The sequence below is a fragment of the Staurois parvus genome, unplaced genomic scaffold (genome assembly GCF_062004578.1).
Source record: "Staurois parvus isolate SC_StPar_1 unplaced genomic scaffold, SC_StPar_1.0 ptg000657l, whole genome shotgun sequence".
NCBI classification, from domain to species: domain Eukaryota; kingdom Metazoa; phylum Chordata; class Amphibia; order Anura; family Ranidae; genus Staurois; species Staurois parvus.
This window is the reverse complement of record NW_028318453.1, coordinates 1,909,999-1,933,316: the sequence shown is the minus strand read 5'-3', so window position 1 is coordinate 1,933,316 and position 23,318 is coordinate 1,909,999. Positions and strand designations below refer to the sequence as shown.

General features: G+C 40.2%; 1 protein-coding gene across 2 annotated transcripts in view; it reads left to right on the top strand.

Annotated features, from left to right (window-relative positions):
- Window positions 1-23,318, top strand: part of PLEKHG1 (pleckstrin homology and RhoGEF domain containing G1) — a 335,693-nt gene that overhangs the window by 87,360 nt on the left and 225,015 nt on the right. The window contains exon 2 of one of the 2 annotated variants that reach the window (XM_089694256.1): window positions 4,128-4,202. The exons of the other annotated variant lie outside the window; for it this stretch is intronic. Coding sequence (XP_089550382.1) covers window positions 4,154-4,202 — 49 coding nt within the window. The 5' untranslated portion in view covers window positions 4,128-4,153. The remainder of the gene's footprint in view (window positions 1-4,127; window positions 4,203-23,318) is intronic. 2 annotated transcript variants of the gene reach the window in all.

Genomic DNA, 23,318 nt, shown 5'->3' with positions numbered 1-23,318 from the left:
GTTTCACATTGGGCATGGGACCGAGGAGAGGTGATCAAGTTGGAAATTACTACCAACCTGTGTTATTGGGACCAGATTATAGATAGGATCTGAAATTGAATTTGCTCACACATAGAAGCCAGGGGCTTCAGGTCTGAAAGTAAAGCTTGGTTCCTATATATTTGTGTGGTTTTTTTTCCTAATTTTTCACGACAAAATCATATCCAATTTCCAAGCTTAATCATATGGATTACAATCCATAACAAATTAAATTATAAATATAAATGTGAGATATATAGGCAAAAGGATAATAACGATATACTATCAATATGTCTCAGAGCCTATAACATCGCGCATCCTGAATGTAGCAATCCCAATAGATGGTTCAATTAGAGCTGCTATTTTTAAATAAATTAAATTATATGTAAAAATGTGTGAAAAGACCCATAAAACAGCACTCTCAACCTTCAACTATACCAAAATGTAAGTGTCATATAATCAAGATAAAAAATAAGCAATATATAAAAATAAAATAAATGAAACTGCCACCAAATAAAGTGCAGCTATGTGCCAAAAAACATATATCAGTGTATATCAAATATATATATCATATATTTGATATACACTGATATATGTTTTTTGGCACATAGCTGCACTTTATTTGGTGGCAGTTTCATTTAATTATTTAAATTTATTTTATTTTTATATATTGTTTATTTTTTATCTTGATTATATGACACTTATATCTTGGTATAGTTGAAGGTTGAGAGTGCTGTTTTATGGGTATTTTCACACATTTTTACATATAAATTTAATATATTTAAAAATAGCAGCTCTAATTGACATTCACATTTTTACATAGATTATAAATATATCACTTCTTTTATTCTATCTACCATTGTCATTCTCCAGCATACTATTTTTTTATTTTGCTAGGAAGAGTCATGTCAACAAAAGTAATTTGCAATTCTTCTGACTGTTCTGAAATCCTTATTTAGTTATAATTTTATGGGTATAAAAAAATGCTGAGAAATCACAGGGTGACAGCTGCAGTATGTGTAAATGATTCACTTAATTTCAAGCGTGGCATTGGTTTGGTTTTTTGAAAAAAATAATAAAAAAGGGTCAGCCTTTCAAATCTCACACCAATATATAATGCAGTACCAGCTAAATATACATAATACTATAGTTATGACAGAAACAACCATATATTTTCAGAGGGATATTTGTTTTAGCTCTTCTGCCTCTGAAATGTAAAAAAGTTGGTTTTCAGCTTAGAAAAAGATAAAAAGAGACTTTGCAGTTAAGCAGCAGTATCCCCACAATCCACACTTCTTCTTTTTATGAGGCATGTTACCCAATACAAATGCTTTCAGATTTTCTCTACTGTTTTTTACCCCATCTAGGGAATCCCAACCCTCTCCACTGTCACAACAGGCCAAGCTTGGCGTTTACGTTTTTAAAGAGAACCTGTCACTAGAGCAAACATAGTGTTTTTATTTAGAAATATAATTGTAAAATTTTTGTATGCACTTATCATATGTCGTATTTCCATCCTCTGGCCCCTGGTTCACTATAGGACACAGCATTGTTACTTTAGACATTATCTAAACCCCAAAACTAAGAATGTAATGGAATATTGTAGTGTACTAGTCCTTATTATTGTGGCCACATTCATTTTGTTTTTTCATTCTTCTTTTTTCAGTCTTTAATGCTTTATTTTCACCTGATAATCCTGAAAATAATATCCTTAAAATAATACCTTTTCGTGTCCCTGAGTGGCCATGTCACTCCTCCACTGATCTATGAAAGGAACCATGGTTACCACCCTAGCCTGCTGTCTTGATATGGACCACAAACAAGTCCTCATCTATTCATCTCCATTACAAGGGGGCATGGCAATTGGTAGTTTACAGAAGATAGCTAAGAACAAAGACATTCTTTGGTGCAGCTGACATGAATTGACAAGGACACTGAATTTCTGGCTAGATCAATGAGCATTTTCTGTATTTGCTGAAAATGATTTAGCTTAAAAAAGAGAACTAATGCAGCCAACACATCTAAGGACTGTAACATACAACATTGCAAGCGTTATCCCTTGCAGAGTTGAGCTGGCCATACATGGATCAAAATTCAGCTAGTTCAGCAGGAACCAGCTGAATTTCGATCCATATATGGCCTATCCTGTTCAGAAGAAGCTAATCTATTGATTGGAATAATTAATCAATTAAGACAGCGCTCCTCACTCATAATACACCTCTTAATACATCAGAGAAAATCTATATTGGTGCAAATAAAGAAAAATCAATAATTAAATAAATGGATTATACTATGCAAAAAACAGTGACTCATGTCTATGTGATTACATAAATCAATAAATGTCCAAAGAAATGTCCATAAATATATATATGAGACCATAAAAATATATATATTCTTCAAAAATTCTTATTATTAAACCTTCTGTGTTGTATAACCCAACACCCACAAGAAATCCACCACCAAACGAATAAAATACACTCACCAAAGCTCCATGCTGGTAAAGTTATAAATCAGCTAAAAGCGTTTTGGCTCTGGGAGCAACGATCTGCAGGGGCACATGCTGACTATTACAACTGCTTAATTTGAATGTTCATGCACTCAAATGGGATCATAAAGGAAAGAAAGAGGAATCTACATAGCGTAAAACCATGCAGGCATTTTATAAAGTTAAAAACTTCAAATGTACTCACATTGAAAAGTGTCACAGCTGACACTAGCATATAACGCATAAAATAATGTTTGTCATAGGTTTGCTCCGGTCACAGTTTGACATCGGCAGCTCACCTATACGTGATGACGTCATCCCCATAACTTTACCAGCATGGAGCTCTGGTGAGTGATCCCATTTGAGTGCATGAAGATTCAAATTAAGGAGTTGCAATAGTCAGCAGTGCCCCTGCAGATCGTTGCTCCCAGAGTCAAAGCGCTTTTAGCTGGTTTATAACTTTACCAGCATGGAGCTCTGGTGAGTGTATTTAATTCGTTTGGTGGTGGATTTCACGTGGGTGTTGGGTTATACAACACAGAAGTTTTAATAATAAGAAATTTTGAAGAATATATATATTTTTATGGTCTCACTATATATATTTATGGACATTTCTTTGGACATTTTTGATTTATGTAATCACATAGACATTGAGTCACTGTGCAGAAGAACCCATGTACTGTGGGAAGCTCTATTCATTAAATGTTTTTTGCAATGCAGCCAAATTTATTAAAGTAAAAACAGTTTGAAACATTAAATTAGATTTACAGGCAAAACTTTTTTTTTCATGTTGGATAGAGGAAGTGAGGGTTATAACCCTATCCGTTTTTTGTTTTTTTTTGCCATCTGTGTCCCATTGTGGAGATTTTTCTTCACTTCCTGTCCCAACTGGAAGTGGAAGGAAATCCCTTCAAATTAAGGGAATTCCTTGGGGACCCTCAGGTCACCAGAACTAGTGTCCCCATTTGAAGATTTCCCCTCCATTACTTTTCTGGGGACAACCCAAAATTTGTGATTTACATTTACTTTCACTTTCAGAGATAAAAGGTAAACAGGACTAATAGATAGGGTCAGTCTCCCTAATGGGGACACATACGTCAATAACATCTGACAGGTGTTCTAATCCATCTCCACTCTATCCAAAACAAAAAAAAAAGTTTTGCCTTTAGTTATACTTTAAAGGTGATCATGGACAAACCAGCACCCAAAAGTATTGCCTTTTAGTAACAGTGAGATATACACATAAAAAATTACTAGATTGGTATGCTCTAGTTGAAGTTTTATTGTATGATTATTGAAGAAAAAAATCTAAAAAAAAAAATGGACTCCAATGGTCATTACATTTTACTTTTCACAGAGCTTGTCTTTTTTTATGCATGTGTGATCTGTGGGCAATTTACTCCAATTGCTGTAGAGCTATCTCTGTTTTTTCCTGTCAGCTAGACCTATACACATCTTAAATGACTGGGACAGCTCTTTCAGTATCCAAAGACCCAAAACAAAAAAAGGGAAAATTATGGGAAATCTATCCTGAAACATTAGCCTTAGCTCTGTGTAAAGGTGTCCTTTAACTGGAATGTCTTGGCTGCGTATGAGAATCCTTTCCATTCTTTTTGTCCTGCAGGTATTGCCAACCAGGTCTCAGCAGAGATGCCAGATAAAACACCAGAGGGTACAGAAACCACATCGCAGAATGAAGGTGAGTATTATGTTGCCAATGGAAAGAAGTCTTTCTGTTTCCTAGTTGCACTGCAGTACAATAGAACATTGCATAGTTTCTGGAAGGCATTTTAAACTCTAGTCTGGAGCTTCAGTTTGTTTCATTGTGTTCCTTTATTAAACTCTCATGTAAGAGGCATTTTCCACTGGACAATTTTACTTTTCAATTCTGCTAGATATGTGTTTTTCCATTCACTTGTGCACTAGGAATTCATAAGGTCTTTACAACCTAAACATATATATATATATATATAATATATATATATATTATATAAGACTGAGCCTTTTTTGGCACTTTTTGTTTACATTTAACAATCAGTATTTTTTGCTAGAAAATTTCTAAGGAACTCCAAACGATATATATTTTTTTACAGCAAAGGCCCTAGACAACAAACAGGTCAGTGTTGCAATACTTTATCTCACACGGTGTATGGGCAGCAGTTTTTCAAACTCAGTTTGGAAAAATACACTTTTTGAATTTTAATGCAAAAAATATAATACATAACCTTTTGACTGTGAGCAAGGGGGGACCGGGGGCACTTTAAAAAAAATATATTATTTTTTTCATTAATATTATTATTTTTACACTGTCGCTTTAATTTTTTTTGGATCACTTTTATTGCTGTAACAAGGAATGTAAACATCAGCAACAGCACTAAAATAATGGTACTGGGATGATGTATGAGTGCAGTGCTAGTCGTCAAGTGGATATACTGTGTGTGTATATATATACAGGTGCAAGAAAAAGTATGTGAACCCCTTGGGATTATGTAGAGTTTTGCATGAATTGGGCATAAAATGTGCTCTGAACGTCATCTAAGTCACAACAATAGAAGAACACAGTCTGCTGAACATAATACTACACAAACATTAGATGTTGCCATGGTTTAATTGCACATAACATGTAAACATTCACAGTGCAGGGAGGAAAAAGTATGTGAGGCCCTAGCTTAATGACTTCTCCCAGAGCTAATTGGAGCTAGGAGTGAGCCAACCTTGACTCCAATCAGTGTGATGATATTGGATGTGTTGCTGACAGCTGTCCTGCCCTTAAAAAACACACACCTGTTTTGGGTTTACTGGTTTCAAAAAGCACTGTCTGATGTGAACCATGCCTCGCAGAAAAGAGCTCTCAGAAGACCTACGATCAAGAATTGTATAAAATTATTCACCTAGGCATGCAGTCTGCTTCTACAAACACTTGTGAAAGAATGGGTCGCTCTCAGCTCAGTGCATTCAAGCGTGGTACCGTGATAGGTTGCCACCTGTGCAATAAGTCCATCCATGAAATTTCCTTGCTACTAAATATTCAACTGTTAGTGGTATTATAACAAATAGGAAGCAACTGGGAACAACAACTCAGCCACAAAGTGGTAGGCCACGTAAAATGACAGAGCGGGGTCAGCACATGCTGAAGTGCACAGTCCATAAAAGTCACCAACTGTCTGCAGAGTCAATAGCTAAAGACCTTCAAACTTCATGTGGCCTTCAGATTACGACAACAACACTGTGTACAGAGCTTCATGGAATGGGTTTCCATGGCCAAGCAGCTGCATCCAAGCCTTACATCACCAAGTGCAATGCAAAGCGCCGGATGCAGTGGTGTAAAGCACGCCGCCACTGGACTCTAGAGCAGTGGAGACGTGTTCTCTGGAGTGATTAATCACTCTTTAGCAATATTTCACACAAAGGAAGAAATACAAAATAAAAAGGATACTTTGTTGTACAAGGTACAGTAGGCACATATCAATAATAAGCAATGTTGGGTTTACACATTCTTTAATAAAAACAAGTCGAGTTGCCCTGCTGCGCTACCCAACACAAATGGTGTTAGGGGTCCTTAGTGCTCCAGGCAATATCTGCACTTCAGGTCTAAATTTGCTGCCTGGTGCCTGTAGTAGTGAATACTGCATTTATATGAGCAGCAGGCACCCAAGTCAGTACACAGCAATATATTTGTAAAAAGTGTTATATAGAGAGTAAGAATATTTGTTGTTGCTTATATTGCAGCCCAACACCTGCCTACACCCCACTATGCAACGTGCATGAGGCTTGCAGTGGGGGGGGTTGACTTGGATAATGCAAGAGCAGTTATAAATTCCAACTAAAGTTTCAAATTCACATACAGCCCGATATCACAAACTGCTTATAAAATAATGCAAAAGGTGTGTGTTCGTCAAAATTTGTAATCACAAGTAAACCAAAACGTTAGTACAGTTATCTGTGCAGGGTGCTGGGAAACAGTGCTTAACAGATCACATATCAAAGTTCTATAAGCCTCTACTAATGTAAGTGCAGTCCAAGCTATTCCACCCAGCACAACATCTCTGTCGCCAAAGTAGTAGGCTGCAGCACTAGTAGAAATCTGACCTCTGACCTTCTTACTTTTTAAAAGAATAGTCCACCTTTCTGACCATGTAACATATTTTTTTTTTCATGTAACATGTTAAAGAAATATTCTTTAAAGTTTTGTTTTGAATTTGATGTGGCTGTGTGTGGTTCTGCATTGTCAATTCACAGGTGACTTTGAATAAAAAGACTACAAGTTCCATCAGCCACGGCAGCAGAGGGACTCGTAGATGTGAATAGAGCACAAGGGTGGTGATGTCACCACACTTTTATTCCGATGTTTGCCTCCTCCAGCTCCATAACTGAAGGGCCATACCTGGGGCTGGGGGAATAGTCTGCAGGAACCAGTGACACACTGCTCACAATTATTATTATTTTTACTATACAGGATTTATATAGTGCCAACAGTTTGCTCAATGCTTTACAATATAATGGGAGACAATACAGCAACAATACAAATCAATATAAGAAGGAAAGGAGGGCCCTGCTCCTTGGAGATTACAATTGAAATGTTTTGCAGATTTCAGTGCAAAAATGTAATAAATACACATTCTTTATTTTATTTACGTGGATGCTTTTATTAGTTTTTTGCAAAAAAATGGACTATGCCGTTAACATTGGATCCCACAGGGGAGTCTACATTGAGTCAGCCTGGTACTGGTGATAAATAAAACCCTGACTGAAGATTGGAATTGCATAACTGATTTTAATCTTTTCACCAGTTCTTTTTTTTTTTTATAGATTTTAGGATGTCAACGTGAAAGTACATGTGTAAAAATGACATCTTTCTGACAGCTGAGTTTACAACCACTGTTACTTTAATGATTGTGTTAGTTTTGTTTCTTTATGAACCATAGCAACAGACACATGCATTATTTTGACACGGAGGGAGAAATGAGGAGAGTAGCGGAGAGAACTGATCTCCATTGTAAAGCACATGATTGGTCCAGGTTTACAAGGGTATAAGCATAACTCCAGACCACCCAATGAAATCCAGATTTGCAGTGTAAAGGGTTAGTTATAAATTTGATTTAAGTGAACGTGTGCTTTGCCCATGCATGACAAAACAACATGTTCAATTCTTTAAGTCAGCTTCCATGGTTGCCTATACTTACCTTTCCTTCAGTTGCCTGTTGCCCTCTTTGCTTGAAAAAGCAAAATTACTTAGCCAGTACTTCCAGGTATAGGTAAAAATGTGACTTATTCTCCTTTCTTCTATGTAACAACACTGGTGATTGGCCACACCTAGCAATGTCACAGGGGTGAGAAGAGAGTTTACGAACTCCTTGGTTAACGTAATTTTCGGCTTACGAATGAAATTCCATTGAAAATAATGCCTCAGTTTACTCATTTTTTGCAGTACAAAGCAAGTTTCCCCAGGATGCATTGCGCCTGGGAGGTTTATAGCGCTGGCCATGTGCGTTTAAAGTGCACTATATAAAGAGTTTTGAACAGATAAGACTATTTTAAAAACTTTTTTCTGACCCCCGGAACGGATTAATTGGTTTTCAATGCATTTACGATTTTTTTTCGCAATACGAAGCAAGTTTTCCCAAGATGAATTGCGCCTGGGGGGTTTATAGCACCGACCCCATGCATGTTGGAGTCTGTGGGTAACACGTGACATCGAGTGCGGAGGTGTTGGAGCGGTTTTTGCATCGAGTTTTGGAGCCATTCTGGAAATTTTTAATCATGTCCCTATACAGTATTTATGCCTTTAAAGATCACTTTATAGGGTTTTGAACAGATAAAAGACTTTTTTTTACTTTTTTTAAAACTCTGGAATGGATGAATTGGTTTTCAATGTATTCCTATGGGAAACCACGTTTTGGTTTACGAATTTTTCGCAATACGAAGCATCCCGGAGAAAGCATTAATTTCGTAAACCAAGGTATGCATGTATATACACTCACCAGCCACTTTATTAGGTACACCTTGTTAGACCCCCTTTTGCCTTCAGAATTGCCTTAGTTTTTTGTGGCATAGATTCAACAAGCTGTTGGAAACATTCCTCAGAGATTTTGGTCTATATTGACATGAGTTACTGTTGCCTTCCTATCGCCTCGAACTGGTCTGCACATTCTCCTCTGACCTCTGACATCGACAAGGCATTTTTGTCCACACAACTGCTGCTCACTGGATATTTTCTCTTTTTCAAGCCATACTCTGTAAACCCTAGAGATGGTTGTGTGTGAAAATCCCAGTAGATCAGCAGTATAAATACTCAGACTAGCCTGTCTGGCACCAACAACCATACCACGTTCAAATCCCATTTCTTCCCCATTCTGATGCTTGGTTTGAACTTCAACAAATTGTCTTCACCACATCTAGATGCCTAAATGCATTGAGTTGCAGCCATGTGATCGGCTGATTAGCAATTTGCGTAACTAAGCAATTGAACAGGTGTACCTAATAAAGTGGCCGGTGAGTGTACATCTTTCTTACACAGGTTAATCAGCATAGATGTTAGGAGGGGGTACAGGACAACTTTGAGACTAGGAAGGTTTGGGTTGGAACTCTACTTTTAAAAAAAATTTGGCTGAAAAGCTGAAAGCTGCTTAGTTTCAGATATGATGGAAAGACTTCAGCTTTGTCCCCTACCAAGCCACGTCCCGTATCGCATTTCACCTGTCATGGGTTTAATCGTAGAGGTGACAAAGCTGAAGATTTTCCATCATATCTGAAACTGAGCGGCCTTCAGTGTGTGCTTTCATCCTTTCTTTTTATCCAGTTGAGTATATCTTTTGTTGATTTTATAAAATATTGTGCAAGGCATATTTACACTATATTGCCCAAGGTTTGTGGACACTTAACTATAACACCTACATTATATGAACTTGTTGGACATTCCAAACACGTGCATAAAATGAAGCACACACAATAGCCATGCAATCTCTATAGAGTGATATTAGCAAACAAAGACATTTTAGATAAATCTGTACTTCCAACCTTGTGGCAACAATTGTGGGAAGGCCCTGTTCCCTTCCAGCTTGAGTGTGCCCCTGTGCAAAAAGCTAGGTAAAAAAAAGGCATGGTTTGATGAGTTGGTGCAGAACTCTTTTGGGATGAATTGGAACGCTAATTGTAAAATACATTTTTTTTGGTTTCGGTTGTTGTTGTTGTTCTCGTTTCTAATCTATCCTTTAGCAGTTACAAAAGTGCTTAATATAAAAGTTTATTATATTTTTCTAATACAGGTTAGTTTTTTTATTTTAATTGGAATTCCACTTAAACATTTAATCAATATCTCACATGTTGTCACTTTGGATACAAAAATGCAATAAGTACAATTCTGATGCTGAGCTTCTTTATCTGATCTAAGGCCTAGGACAGAGGTCTCCAAACTCTCTAAACAAGGGCCAGTTTACTGTCCTTCAGACTTTAGGAGGGCCGGACTGGCCATTGGGAGTAGAAAAGGTCCTGATATCAGTGAAAGGAATGGCGCCCTATCAGTAGTATCATTGGGAGGAATTCTGTCTCACCATTGGTGTCATTGGGCCCCATTGTTGGTGTCATTGGGAGGAATTGTGCCCCTTTATTGGTGTCAGTGGAGGGAATTATGCCCCATTGTTGATATCAGTGGATAAAATATCGCCCCTAGAGCCAGATAAAAGCAAGCAAAGGGCCATATCCGGCCCTCGGGCCGTAGTTTGGAGACCACTGGCTTAGGGTAATGGTAATGTTTTGTCTAGCAGAAGCAATGTGGCTGTTTCATGTAATTAGAAATGACAGAGAGTATTGTTTGTTAGGTAGTCTTGTACTGAGACAGTTTATATAGAATTAGCAAAATTGGCTGCTCCCACATGCATATAAAATTACAAACCATACATTTAGCTGATTATTTTACTATTTATGTCTAAAACATTGAAACGACATCAGTTTGTTTTCTGCACTCTTCAATTTTAGTAAATCCACCCCATTATTTTTTATTTCAGGTCAGAAAACTCTAGCTTTTTCTTTTCTAAGATTGTTTCTATATGTTAAGACAAAGTGTAGCAGTCCAACTTTTCTCTGATCCTTCAAAATTTGGAAAAAGGAAATATGCTGTAGAATTTTAAAGAAAAGGCAGAACGTTTGCAAGTACACAAATTAAGTGATTTGTTTTCAGCTCAACTCTGTTATATGCATGAGTGTTGCTGGCCACCAGCTTAGAATGGATCAAAACAACAGTCAACTATCTTTTTTTTAAGGAGGTCTCAAAGAGGTCAGTGATGGTTGCCTACATATTTTTCCTAGTGCAGCTATCCTTTAAAAACTTCCACTGATCAGCAGGTCCTGGTGTATGATTAATCTCAGCTGAATAACAATTGCGCGGTGATGCAACATTGTACCCATATGAAATAATTAAAAAAAAATTCACATAAATAAAGCTTTCTTTTGTGGTATTTAATCAGGTGTTTTATTTTTTGATCTATAAACAAAAAAGAGCAAAACATGTGAAAAAAAAGTTTTTCTTTGTTTCTATTGTTACATTTTGCAAACAGGTAACTTTTCTCCTTCACTGATGTGTATTGATGAGGCTGCACTAATAGGCAGCACTGATGGGCACTGATAGGCAGCACTGATGGCCACTGATGAGGTGGCACAGATAGGTAGCACTGATGGGCACTGATGAGGCGGCAGTGGTAGGCATTGATAAGGAGGCACTGATTAGGCGGCACTGATGGGCAGCGCTCACTGACGGCACTGACTGGCAGCCCTGACTGGAGGCAGTGATGGGCACTGCTGGGCGGCACTGCTGGGGGTACTGATGGGTAGCACTGTTGGTGGGAACTACTGGGCGCTGGTGGGTAGCACTGCTGGTCACTGATGGGAGGCACTGCTGGGCACTGGTGGGTGACACTGCTGGGCACTGATGGGAGGCACTGCTGGGCACTGATGGGAGGCACTGATGGGCACTGGTGGGTGTCACTGCAGAGCGGCACTGCAGGGCACTGATCACAGTGTCCTGATGATCAGTGCCGATCTGCTCTGTGACAGCTGTTGGTTATCTGCAGTACTTTCCTCCTGTGACAGCATGAGGAAAGTGGTACCGATAACTGGCAACTGTATTTACTCTGTGATCTGCTGTGTCATTGGACACAGATGATCACGTGGTAAAAGTCCGCTGTGATTGGCCTTTTACCTCACCACAACAAAACGATTGTGTAGGAAACAACGATCACGGAGATCGCTGGGTGCAAGCCCATGGGGGCACGCAGGAGGGCGCGTTCTGGGAAGACACCATATGACGCCCTCCCAGAACTGGGTAACTACGCTGTAGCCGTCATTCGGCTATAGGTTGGTTACCAAGTGGTTAAATCAAATTGTACATTTAAGGTGCAATAAAACAAACGATGTGCACAGTCTCACACTTTGCAACCAGCAAAGCTCATACTTCCTGCTGAATGGTGAGCTGAAACTCTGACTTAGCGGGGGTGTGTGAGACCTCTGCAGAGAGACCACCGGCTCCACATATAAAGTGAGGGTCCTTCCCTACAGCATGCTGGCAGAGGTATGGCTTTTCTACTTGGACTGTAGCTTCCTGTGAATTACAGTGATCTGTAAAAATTTGAACACCTTTTTGTTTTGATGTATCTAGAACATATTTAGCTGTCTTGAACTGAAATGTCAGCTGGGCTTTAAGCTTTTTCATGTGCTTCACAATATACAAAAACAAATCTAACAAATTATAAAAAATTACAAAAATCTCCAACAATAATTTTACAATATCACATTTTATCAGAATTAGTAATGGTAACTATATTCTATACTCAAACAACGCTGGTCATTTACACAAGATTGCTAAGTATTAGCTATTCTCTTGTAACTTCAAGAGCTTTTCGGGCAAACTTTCCCACAAGGTCCTAAGCTCCCAGCAAAAGTATTTAAATATACATATGTAAAGGTAAGGGCTTAGACATGTTAAATAGTTTGACATTTCTTGCAAAGAAAAGAAACAATATACATTTCTGAAGTCAAGTGGGAAAATTCCACCTAAGAGAACATTGTAGTGGGAATCTTGGAATGGCGGATGGTGTAAGGAAGCCTTATCCACTTAATCTGGATTGAGCTCAAAGAGCTTTTATGGTTTGTGGGAAAGTTCTCTTGATGCCTAAGTACTGGGCATGTTTACTTTTACTTTCATTTAAATTTCTAACAGGCAGCAATCAAGCGTGCAATATTACTTTAGAATTAGAAACATACAGTAGAAGAACAAATGACATGGCATTCCTTTTAACAGCAGTGTTAGAAAAATAACATATTTGATGCTGTTTTATATTTATATAAGGGAATAGCCAAATATCACAATAATGTTAAAGGTACCAAAAGATTTTATGTTGTTTGCAGAAATCACTTTAGAGCTTTGCTGCTGATAATTCGCTACTCTTTTGGCCAACATCAACTTTTATTGGCAAATATAATACAGTAACTGATGTACTAACTAAAAGCAGCAAAGATACAATCATAGAGGGCTTCATTAGAAAGTTTGTATGGTTTTTTCACATTATGAACCTAAAGTGCCCAAGATGAGCTTCCATATTGACTCTGAATGTTAAATTTAACAAACAGGTGGGACAAATATACCCTATTCTTAAAAAGAATATTATACACTTTACCTTCACTGGGTTCCCTGCCCACTAGGCTAAACCTTTGTTAATTATTACTTTTAAATTCTGCCCAACTTTCTGTACCACTGTGTTATATAAATTCCACCCTCACCTGTTTCTGCCCATCTACTTATGCTTCTGGTGCTTGATGGAAAAGTGTGTTGCTCTTTAATGTGTTCTCCTTCCCCTCCCCATTGTTTGCCACTGAAGTTTAATTGAAGGCTATTGCAGCAGCACACTCTCAGTCTCCCACAAGACCAACTAACTGTCTTAGACCTGCCCTCTGGGCTTCAGGAGGTGTCAGCAGGACCATGCATAAAAGGGTACCACCAGTCCTCCTGTATGGGGCCCAGGCAGCTTGGTAAATCAGATGTGGGCAGAGAGGGTGAGCGGCACGGCGGGTGGAACCAATCCCCTGTATGGCTCTCTCTGCAGCAGCTGAAAGCTGCCTTCTTCTCCTCTCCCTCTTACTGGCTTTCAGCTGCTGCAGAGAGACCCAAACAGGGGATCAGTTCCAGTAATCACCCTCCCTCCACACCATTACCCTCCCTGTTCACCATACATTGCCCAGACCCCCCTGTGTGCCCCCACCACCACAGTGCTGCCAGCTTCTCTCCTTCCCACTGGCAGGTGCAAGCACACAGTAGGATTCTTCAGGATGAAGAATGAGGGAAGGGGCTAGTGCATATCACATTTACCAAGTCCCCCTTACCTGTTCAGAGGCTGCCCGCCCTGTTTCCAGTCCCAGAAGCAGAAAGACAAACTTTGACTTTTGTTTAAGGGTCTTTTCAATATTTATTGCAGGTCTTGAACAAAAATGCAGGAAGGAGGGTTCAGGGTACAGGATACCCAAGGCACTCACAAATCTTGGAGGACAGCTTCCATGCCCTAGCAGTTCTAGAACATAGTCTAGGTCTTAATATTAATGCTGATAGAAGAGAGGACAGCCAGTAAACCTGTAACCATATGCCAGAAGTCTTATTCCTTAAAGTGGTTCCAAAGGCTGAAGGTAAAAAACCTTGTGTGTGTAACTCCCCCCCACAGCCCCCCAATACTCACCTGAACCCCTTCTCGATCCAGTGATGTGCACGGGAGCCTCAGGTCTCCCTGGTTTCTCTCTTCTCATTGGCTGAGGCACAGCAGCAGGAGCCATTGGTTCCCACTGCTGTCAATCACAGCCAGTGAGGTGAGAGCGAGGAAAGGGGGGGGGGAAGCAAGCAGAGGCTTTATGTGTCTTTATGATGTATAGAGAAGGTCTTGGGAGTGAGCATGCACCAGTACCCCCATAGCAAGTGGCTTGCCAATGCAATGCCAAGCTGCGGTTTCTAAAGTGAGCAAAATCCTCTCTTGTATTAAAAGAGGTATAGACTCCAGAGAGAGAGATATATATACAAATTATTAGTTATACCTCATCTGGAATATGCAGTTCAGTTTTGGGCACCAATTCAGAAAAAGAATATTGGGGAACTGAAGAAAGTACAGAGAAGGGCAACTAAACTGATGGAGGCATGGAGGAGCTCAGCTATGAGGAAAGATTAGAGGAACTGAATTTATTCTCTCTTGAGAAGAGGAGATTAAGGGGGCGGGGATATGATCAACATGTATAAATACATCAGTGGTTCATATAGTGAACTCGGTGTAGAGCTACTCACCCTGAGGTCATCACAGAGGACAAGGGGGCACTCTTTACGTCTGGAGGAAAAGAAATTTTAATCTCCAAACACGGAAAAGTTTCTTCACAGTGAGAGCTGTGAAAATGTGGAATAGACTCCCCCAAGAGTTGGCTCTGGCCGGCTCAGTGGATTGCTTTAAAAAAGGCCTGGATAATTTCTTAGATACACAGAATATAACTGGATACTAACATTTATAGGTAAAGTTGATCCAGGGAATATCCGATTGCCTCTCGGGCAAATTGGATCGTGCTTTGCTGGGTTTTTTTTTGCCTTCCTCTGGATCAGCTGTGGATATAGGATTTTAACTTTTTTTTTTGTCTTTGAACGGTTGAACTGGATAGACTTTTGTATTTTTTCAGCCAGACTAACTATGTAACTATGAATGAGGGAGGTGCCAGAAGCACCAGAGGAGGGCCCAGGAAGAAGAGGATTGGAGCTTCTCTGTGCAAAACCACTACACAGAGCAGGTAAGTATAATATATAAGCTGTAATCTAATGATCCCTCCTCTCCAGCCCAGCTTACACAGGTGCACTTCCTCCAGGCCCTCAGCCCATAGTACCTGCTGAGGCCTAGTAGCAATAGATTCTTTGGAAGACACACATGTGTCCACCTAGGGGGAAGTCCTCTCAAATCTTTATATTCTTCCCAGCCACACCTTCTGAGTCAGCCTCCCAGGGATTGTCTAGGGTCCAGTAACATTTAGAGTGATTTATCCTCCCACTCTATGTGCTGAAATGTTATTCCATCAGCAGACATGTTGAGGTTTAGGGAAAAACCTGAGCAGACCTAAAAGATAAAATACAGCTCAGTTCAAAAGAACAAGCTCTCCAGCAGAATGTGTGAACCCATTTACCAGTGACAGGGGTGCTTACAATGATCAGTACAACTTGTGATTAAAAATGCACAATCAGCGCTCGAGTCCACAACAAATAATCCATACAGTTCACATAGGTGGTGGATGGATGGAAAGGTGAATGAGAGAAACATACTCTGTCCAGCAGCTCCTAGCCAGTGGATCTGGGTAATCCCTCATGAACATACAAAGGAAACAGAGCAGGGAGCCAGATTAGTGTACAGTATGGTTAAAAACAAGATTTTAATTCCATTTCTCACTGACATCTGTAAGACCTGTAGACTGCTCAAGGTGTCAGAGTGGTGGTGTGATATAGAGCTCACTGCATGGATGGACTAATAGGGTTGCAGGGCACAAGCAGGGACCCGCTGCAAGATGATAGATTGTCGCTGTCTCTACTCACTCGTGGCACTAACAGGAAGGCAGACGGGTGAACGTGGCAGGCTGTGTGGGGGGGGGGAGATCGCAACGTGTTTCTGAGGTCCTGCCTCCTTTTTCAAGCTCTGAGTCTTTCAGATGTAAGTGAGAAAAGGAATTAAAGTGTTGTTTTTAACCATACACTAATCTGGTGCCCTGCTCTGTTTCTTTTGTGTACTTACAATGATCAGCTTTTATTTATTTTTTTATGAAAAACCTTTATCCCAAAAGGAAAAAAAACCTGTTTGCTGTAATTGCTTTTTCCGTGTTAGTTGAGGTTTGGCTTCATTTTGTTAGTGTATCTAAATCTGCTAGTCCATCCAACACTCCCATCCTTCCAGACTGACAATGCTGGTGTCCAAAGCTCCCCCTGTGCTGCTTCATCCAGAGCTGGGGAACTCTAATACAGGAGGTGTGTTACTGGCAGGATCAGCAGGTGAAAACAGAGGGGAAAAAAACCCTACAGAAAACTGATGCAGCCGCCACATCTAATGATGTGATAAGGAGCAATATGTTACATATTGGCTTTGGGTTTAATACTGCTTTAAGGTAAATATCGTCCAATTGCTTTTTCTGTCCCCATCCCTAAACACTTACCTGTCTCCTTCCACAATCCAGCTCTGTCCTAGCTGCAGCACTGCTTTCCTTTCTTCTTTCTTTCACAAGAGACTCTGAAAGCAGTGGGAACTATTGACTCAAATCCTGTAAGGAAGGAGTGGGGGGCATGGCTGTACTACACTGTGTATGTCTATGGATGCACACAGCAAGGTTCAGAAGAGTGCCCCCATAGCACACGTCTTGCTATGGGGGCACCCTCTAAAAGAGAGGACAGGACCAGTGGGGGACATCTGAAGAGTTGATAAGGGACCACTCTGAGGCCCTGAGGAAGTCACATGATTCGTGACGTAACGTGTAGGACAGAAGCGTGGTGACGACATCCCAATACGGACGGCAGCCATCATCTTGGTACTCTCAAACCTCACACACCTTATACTGTTCTGAATACAGTGGTTGCTTATTGGGTGTTCAAAACCCGGTTTTAACTTTTGAGAAGCTTTTTATTTTTGTGCATCTAATGAAGTATGACTTATTACACTCTTTTTGATCCCTTTCTATGAGCAATTTGGAGGAGGAGCTATACACCCTTAAAGAGACCGTGATTAGTGATTGCTGTCTGCCATGGAGAGGAACCTTTGTTTGTCTTATAAGTGAGATCCATCCAGTTGGGGATCATCCAGTTGCATATATGCCGTATGACTCCTTGAGGGTCTCAATTTGAAGGTGAGCGCGCACGTTAGGCGGTGACAGATCGTCCCTCTGATTGTGATAACTGTGTTTTTACATTTTTGAAGATACACACATCGTTTTGTTTGTGCTGAATTTTTTCTTTTTCTGGGACTTTATTTGTCTGGGACTATTTTTGGACTTATTGTCATCCATTATTGGAGACTTTATTTTTATTAATTTACATGTATTATTTTTTCATTGGTTGCATTGTCCTTTATGACAATAGATCACTTTTTGGCCACTTTTATTTTTGTTGCCATGTTTTTGATGCCACATTATTTTTATTGGATGTGAAGTATCATCTAATGTGAGTGAGTATTATTTATTTGAATTAAATACTCAATTTTTACAAGAATTACTACACTATGGAAGATTTTTTTTCTCACTCATCATCGCTTATGATGAGTGACCTTCCCAGTTGAAAGCAGTACCCAGAGTGTTCTGAATACTTACCCACCACTGAGGGGTCCACAGAAGTTTTGCTGAGGTTACCTATCCTAGGAGAAAGATCCTTTAGTGATCTTAAAGGTGTGAGGGCCCATTGGGTCGCAGAATTAAGGTGAGGGGGCAATCTAGCCACAGGAGGAGTGTGTTGACACCATCACTGGATTTCACAGGCGTTATTGCCACCTGCGTGTATTCAATTCGAGTGGAGCACAACGTTCACCAATCAAGCCTGCTGAGTTTGATGTTAAGGGACTAGTATTGGCATGTTTAGTGATTATGTTAATATGAGTTCTGAAATTGGTACAGGACTATAAACCACCCACCCTATTGCATGTCTATTATAAAAGCACGTGTGGCATTTGCTTCTGATTATGTATATTTTAATCATATTACAGGTATTATTGCATTTTATGAGCGCTGCACTATATGATCTATTTTGTCTGGTTTACTGTATAAGGTTTCAGTATTGGGTGTTTTTTTTTTTTTTTTAAACAAAGCTTTATTTGAATTTTTCAATTTACATAAACTCAACGGATGAAACACTCCAAAGATGCTTCTTGGCAACAAAGTAACCTTTTTTTTTTTTTACAGTACTGCTAGATTGACCAATATGAGCAATACAAAATTTTGCATAGAAAACTGAGCAGAAAGATTCACGATATGTCAGCAGTTAGAACCTCTGAACAGAAACTCTGAAGGCAAATGAGACAAAAGATGGGAGGCATTGTAAGTCAGTATAGAGTGTAGGGAATGTGTAATGGTAAGCTATGATATGTATCCAAAGATAAGGAGGTTAGGACATACCACTGAACTTTGAATGAGAACTGGGGTGCTTAGAGTATGTCAGTTGTCAAGCGTAAGACATGAATGTTGAAGTAGAAAAAAAAAGCGTATGTAGAGGAGATAATCAAAGAAGAAGGATCAGGGAGATAGGTAGATCTATTCAGAAGGAGAAAGAAGTTGAGAAGGAAGCTAGTATGGAGAAAAGATGGAGAAAAAGATGGAGAAAAAAAAAAAAAAGAAAGAGGTGGGAAAATGATGTTGGAACGGGCCAGAGGATCCCCTCCCAAGAAGTCGTTAAGAATATTTGGTAATGAGCTAAGCGCTGTGGTTTGAGAGAAAAAATAGAGCTAGAGGCGACTCCCTGTAACAAAAAGTGATATACGTGTTGTGAGTCCTCGCTGATTAAGGGTGGGGGGAGAAGTTATAAAAGATTATGCGATGAAGATGAAATATAAAGAAAATGGTAAAGGAAGTAGATGAAATGAAATGTGGCTTGGGTGCCTAGAAGCGGTGTGAGAGCAGCAACAAACGAGTATAATAAATGTTTTAGATATAGTCATGCACACCTTAAATCCTCATAAATCAAAACAATAAGTCCGGGTTTACTGGATCATATTTCCAGATTGGGGCATCACAGAAGAGCCATGAAGGAAAGACTGAAGCTCTGTGGTTGGAAAGGATTTTTGAACATAGAGTCTCCATTTTCGATTATATTGATCCTCACTGTGTTGGAGGGATGAGGTGAGGAAGTTAAGCTGGTCCAGACGAAGAAGTGCATTAAGAGCTGACTTGACATCCGAGATATTAGGAGGACTGTTGGAGACCCACTTTTTCAATATGGCTCTCCTCGCGACCATCAGGCAAGAGGACAGCCACGGTTTTGTAGCTCGGAGAATGGCAAGCTGAAGTGGATGAGCCCCTGTGAAGACTGATTCCAAGTTGCCGAAGAGAAGAGGTAAAGGGTCCCTTGGTAGTTGTAGAGAAGTGATGAAGGCGATATAGCTGAGTAGTTGGGACCAAAAAGTAGATATTAGTTGGCAATCCCAAAATCTGTGTTTTAGCGAAGGTTTATAGTGCCCACACAAAGGGCAAGTAGAGACCGAGGGATTCCCACGGACATATAGGCATGGCATATAGGCATGGTGAATTAACTTTAATTGTTGCTCCCACCAGAACTCATTGGAGTTGAAGGCACAGGTATTGTTGAAACCAGTGAGGATTTGATCCATTGAGAGTGTATTGTCAAAGTCTCTGATCCAAGGAGAAGTAGGAGTGGAGGCCTCTAGAGGTTGTACATAGTGTAGGTTTAATGGTCCATAAATATGGGATATCTTGTATTTCCGATTTCTAACTAAGATATCTATGAACGAGGAACGGAAGCGACTGGATTTATCCAATGTTATTTTGTTCACATAATTACAAACTTGCAAAACATACAGAAAATGATGAGGCGGTAGATTGAAAGAAGTTGAAATCTGAGAAAAAGATAAAGGAAAGCCAGAGGCCGTATCGTATAATTGGCTAACTAGTTTGAGGTCCCTTTCCAACCATAGATCATAAGCTGCGTGTTGTTGAGGGACAGAAAAAGCAGGATTATGATGTATGGGGAGGAAACGGGAAACCCATGGGGATACGCCTAATTTACGTCTGATCTCCCTCCATGTGATAAGGGTATCACGGATGAGTGGATTATATTTTAAGTGTGGAGGGAGTGAGTTAGGGTTGGAATGTAAAAGGGCTGCAAGATCGAAAGGATGGGCCATGGCAGATTCTATTTGCAGATTAGAATAGTTGGAGGATTTGGTCAGCCAATCTATACACACCCGTAAGATGCAGGAGAGATTATATACTCTGATATTTGGAAGACCAATTCCCCCCTCACATCTAGGCAGATATAGCTTATGCAGGGCAATGCGTGACCGACGTCCTTTCCAAATAAAAGTAGAGAACGCTTTGTTTAGTCTAAGAATGTCCGTATGCTTAAGTAGTAGAGGGATGGTCTGAAGAGGGTATAACAATTTTGGGAAGCTCACCATCTTGAAGAGGTGGGCTCTCCCTACAAGTGACAATGGTAACTCTTTCCATACCTCTAGTTCGCCTATAATTTTTTGAATTGTTGGTGAAAAATTGAGCGAGTAGAGGGAAGAGGCCATTTTTCCAATTTTGATTCCTAAATATGTAATATGATGAGGAGCAATTTTGAAATGAGGATTATGAGCCCATGAGGGAGTGCGTGCATGGAATAAGGGAAGGACTTCGCTTTTCGTGAAGTTAATACGAAGACCCGAACAGTGCCTGAAGGCTGTGAAAATATCCTGTATATAAGGCAAATCGTGAGTTGGGTCGGCAGTGAAAATTAAGATGTCATCGGCAAACAAGGCTAAACGTAGATCTTGTTGAGCTATTTGGACTCCGTGCAGCTGTGAGTGGAACAGAAGGAAGCGGGCTAAGGGTTCTAGGGCCAAATTGAAGAGCAAGGGGGATAAGGGGCACCCTTGTCTTGTTCCTTTATGCAGTTTAATAGGGGTAGATAGGTGTCCTGCAGCAACCACCTGCGCTGTAGGAGCTGAGTACATAGCTTGGACTACATGAGTGAAAGGGCCTGAGAAGCCAAATCTATGTAAGACCATCTGCAGCCACTGAAAGTTAACATTATCGAAGGCCTTTTCAGCATCAAGAGAGATTATCGCTAGATCTAGGTGAGGATTGATTTTAGCATGATTTAACACTGCTAGTACTTTACGGATGTTTGAGGCAGCAGAGCGTCCTTGTATGAAGCCCGCTTGGGAGGGATGAATGATGGAAGGTAAAACAACAGCCAAACGATTTGCGATAATTTTCGATAGAATTTTGGCATCTAAATTTAGAAGGGAGATCGGCCTATAGGAACCTGGGTCAGACGGATCTTTGTCTTTCTTTGCTATCAATTTTATATGTGCCTGAAATGCAGACGGAAGATAGGCACCCCCTTCTTGTATAGAGCAGTAAACTGATTGCAGGGTAGGAGAAAGGGTTGTAGCCATGAGTTTATAGAACTCAGAAGTGTACCCGTCTGGGCCAGGGGCTTTACCATTAGCTAGAGTTTTTATAGCGGATTGAATATCGGATTGAGATATAGGAGCATTAAGAGATTGAAGTGCTGCGAGATCGATTTGAGGAAGAGCAATGCCGTCTAGAAAAGACAAAGCCTTTGATTGGTCAATAGGGTCGGGGCCATATAGTTTAGTGTAGAAACTTTCCAATATGGAAACAATTTCTTCAGGGGAGTGTTTCAATATACCCTTAGAGTCTTTGAGGGAGGTAAATTGTGTAGGAGTAAATGGTTTACGGCACAAGCGAGCCAGGAGTCTGCCCGGCTTGTTGCCAAATTTATGATACTGTAAGTCGAGATGTGATTGGTGCATGGATTCTTGTGCTGTTGCCCATGTTTCAAATTGGTGTTTTGCCTCTAGCCAAGCTTTCCTGTGTTCATGTGTGTTGGAGTCAGCCAAATTTTTTTGCGTCTGTCGGAGTCGGTTACTAGCTTCTGTGTATTTTAGAGCGACCTTTTTCTTATATGCAGATGTAAAGGCGATGATTTTACCACGTAAAACCGCCTTTCCTGCGTCCCAAAATAGGTTAGGATTGGATAAGTGAGCTGCATTGGTGATCTGGAAGTCTGCCCAAGTATCTTGGAGTTGACGTAACACCTCCTGGTTATTTGCTAAGAAAGAAGGAAAGCGCCACGTCTTGTGAGATTGTGTGTTGTGGAGATAGTTGAGGGTTATGGATATGGGAGAATGGTCCGAAATAACTATGTCATGTATATCTGAGGAAGATGCGTATTGCAAAGCAATAGAATTGCAAAAAAAATAGTCTATTCGGGAAAGCGAATGGTGTACCGGAGAAAAGAAGGTGAATTCCTTCCCATCTGGGTGGGCTAAACGCCAAATGTCTGTTAGTTGCATTGCTTCCGCAAATGTAGACAGTAGTGTGGGTGTGGATTGGGACTCCGCAAGTGGGCGGTGATTGTGTTCTAGTGATTTTGACTTATCTTCATAGGCATTCATAAGTGAGTTGAAGTCCCCTCCGACCACTAAAGGTAGATGTATGTAGGCGGACAGCTTTGAGGACAGGTCTTGAAAAAACTGTTTTGACGGTGAGTTTGGAGCATAAATATTGGTGAGGACCAAAGATTGAGAACCTACTTTGAGGTGTACCGCTAGGAATCTGCCTGCCTCATCAGTGTTTACCGAGATTATGTCAGGTGCGAGCTTTTTGTGAATCAGAATGAGCACACCCGCTTTATTATTGAGTGAGGGAGAACCTATAACGTGTCCTACCCAAAGTTTCTTCATACGAACAAAGTCAGATTGGCCTAAATGTGTTTCTTGGAGTAATGCTACATCTGCTCTAAGTCGGCGAAGATGACGGAGAATAGCCATTCGTTTATGAGGTGATCTTAAGCCCTTGACATTCCAAGAATAAATACGAATCATTAGGTCACATGATATGAGGTGAATACAAAGGTAATGGACTTACAGTTTTGAAGGGTGGAGCCAGCTATCCGCCCATTACCGCCCAATCTCTGATGAAGTATGGTCGACTCCCAAGGAAGGGGTGATTCTCCAGAAAAATGTAAGGAAGGAGAGCAGAAGAAGGGAGAGAGAGAGTGGAACATGGTGGCCCAACTGGGGCCTATCAGAAGAGCAAAACA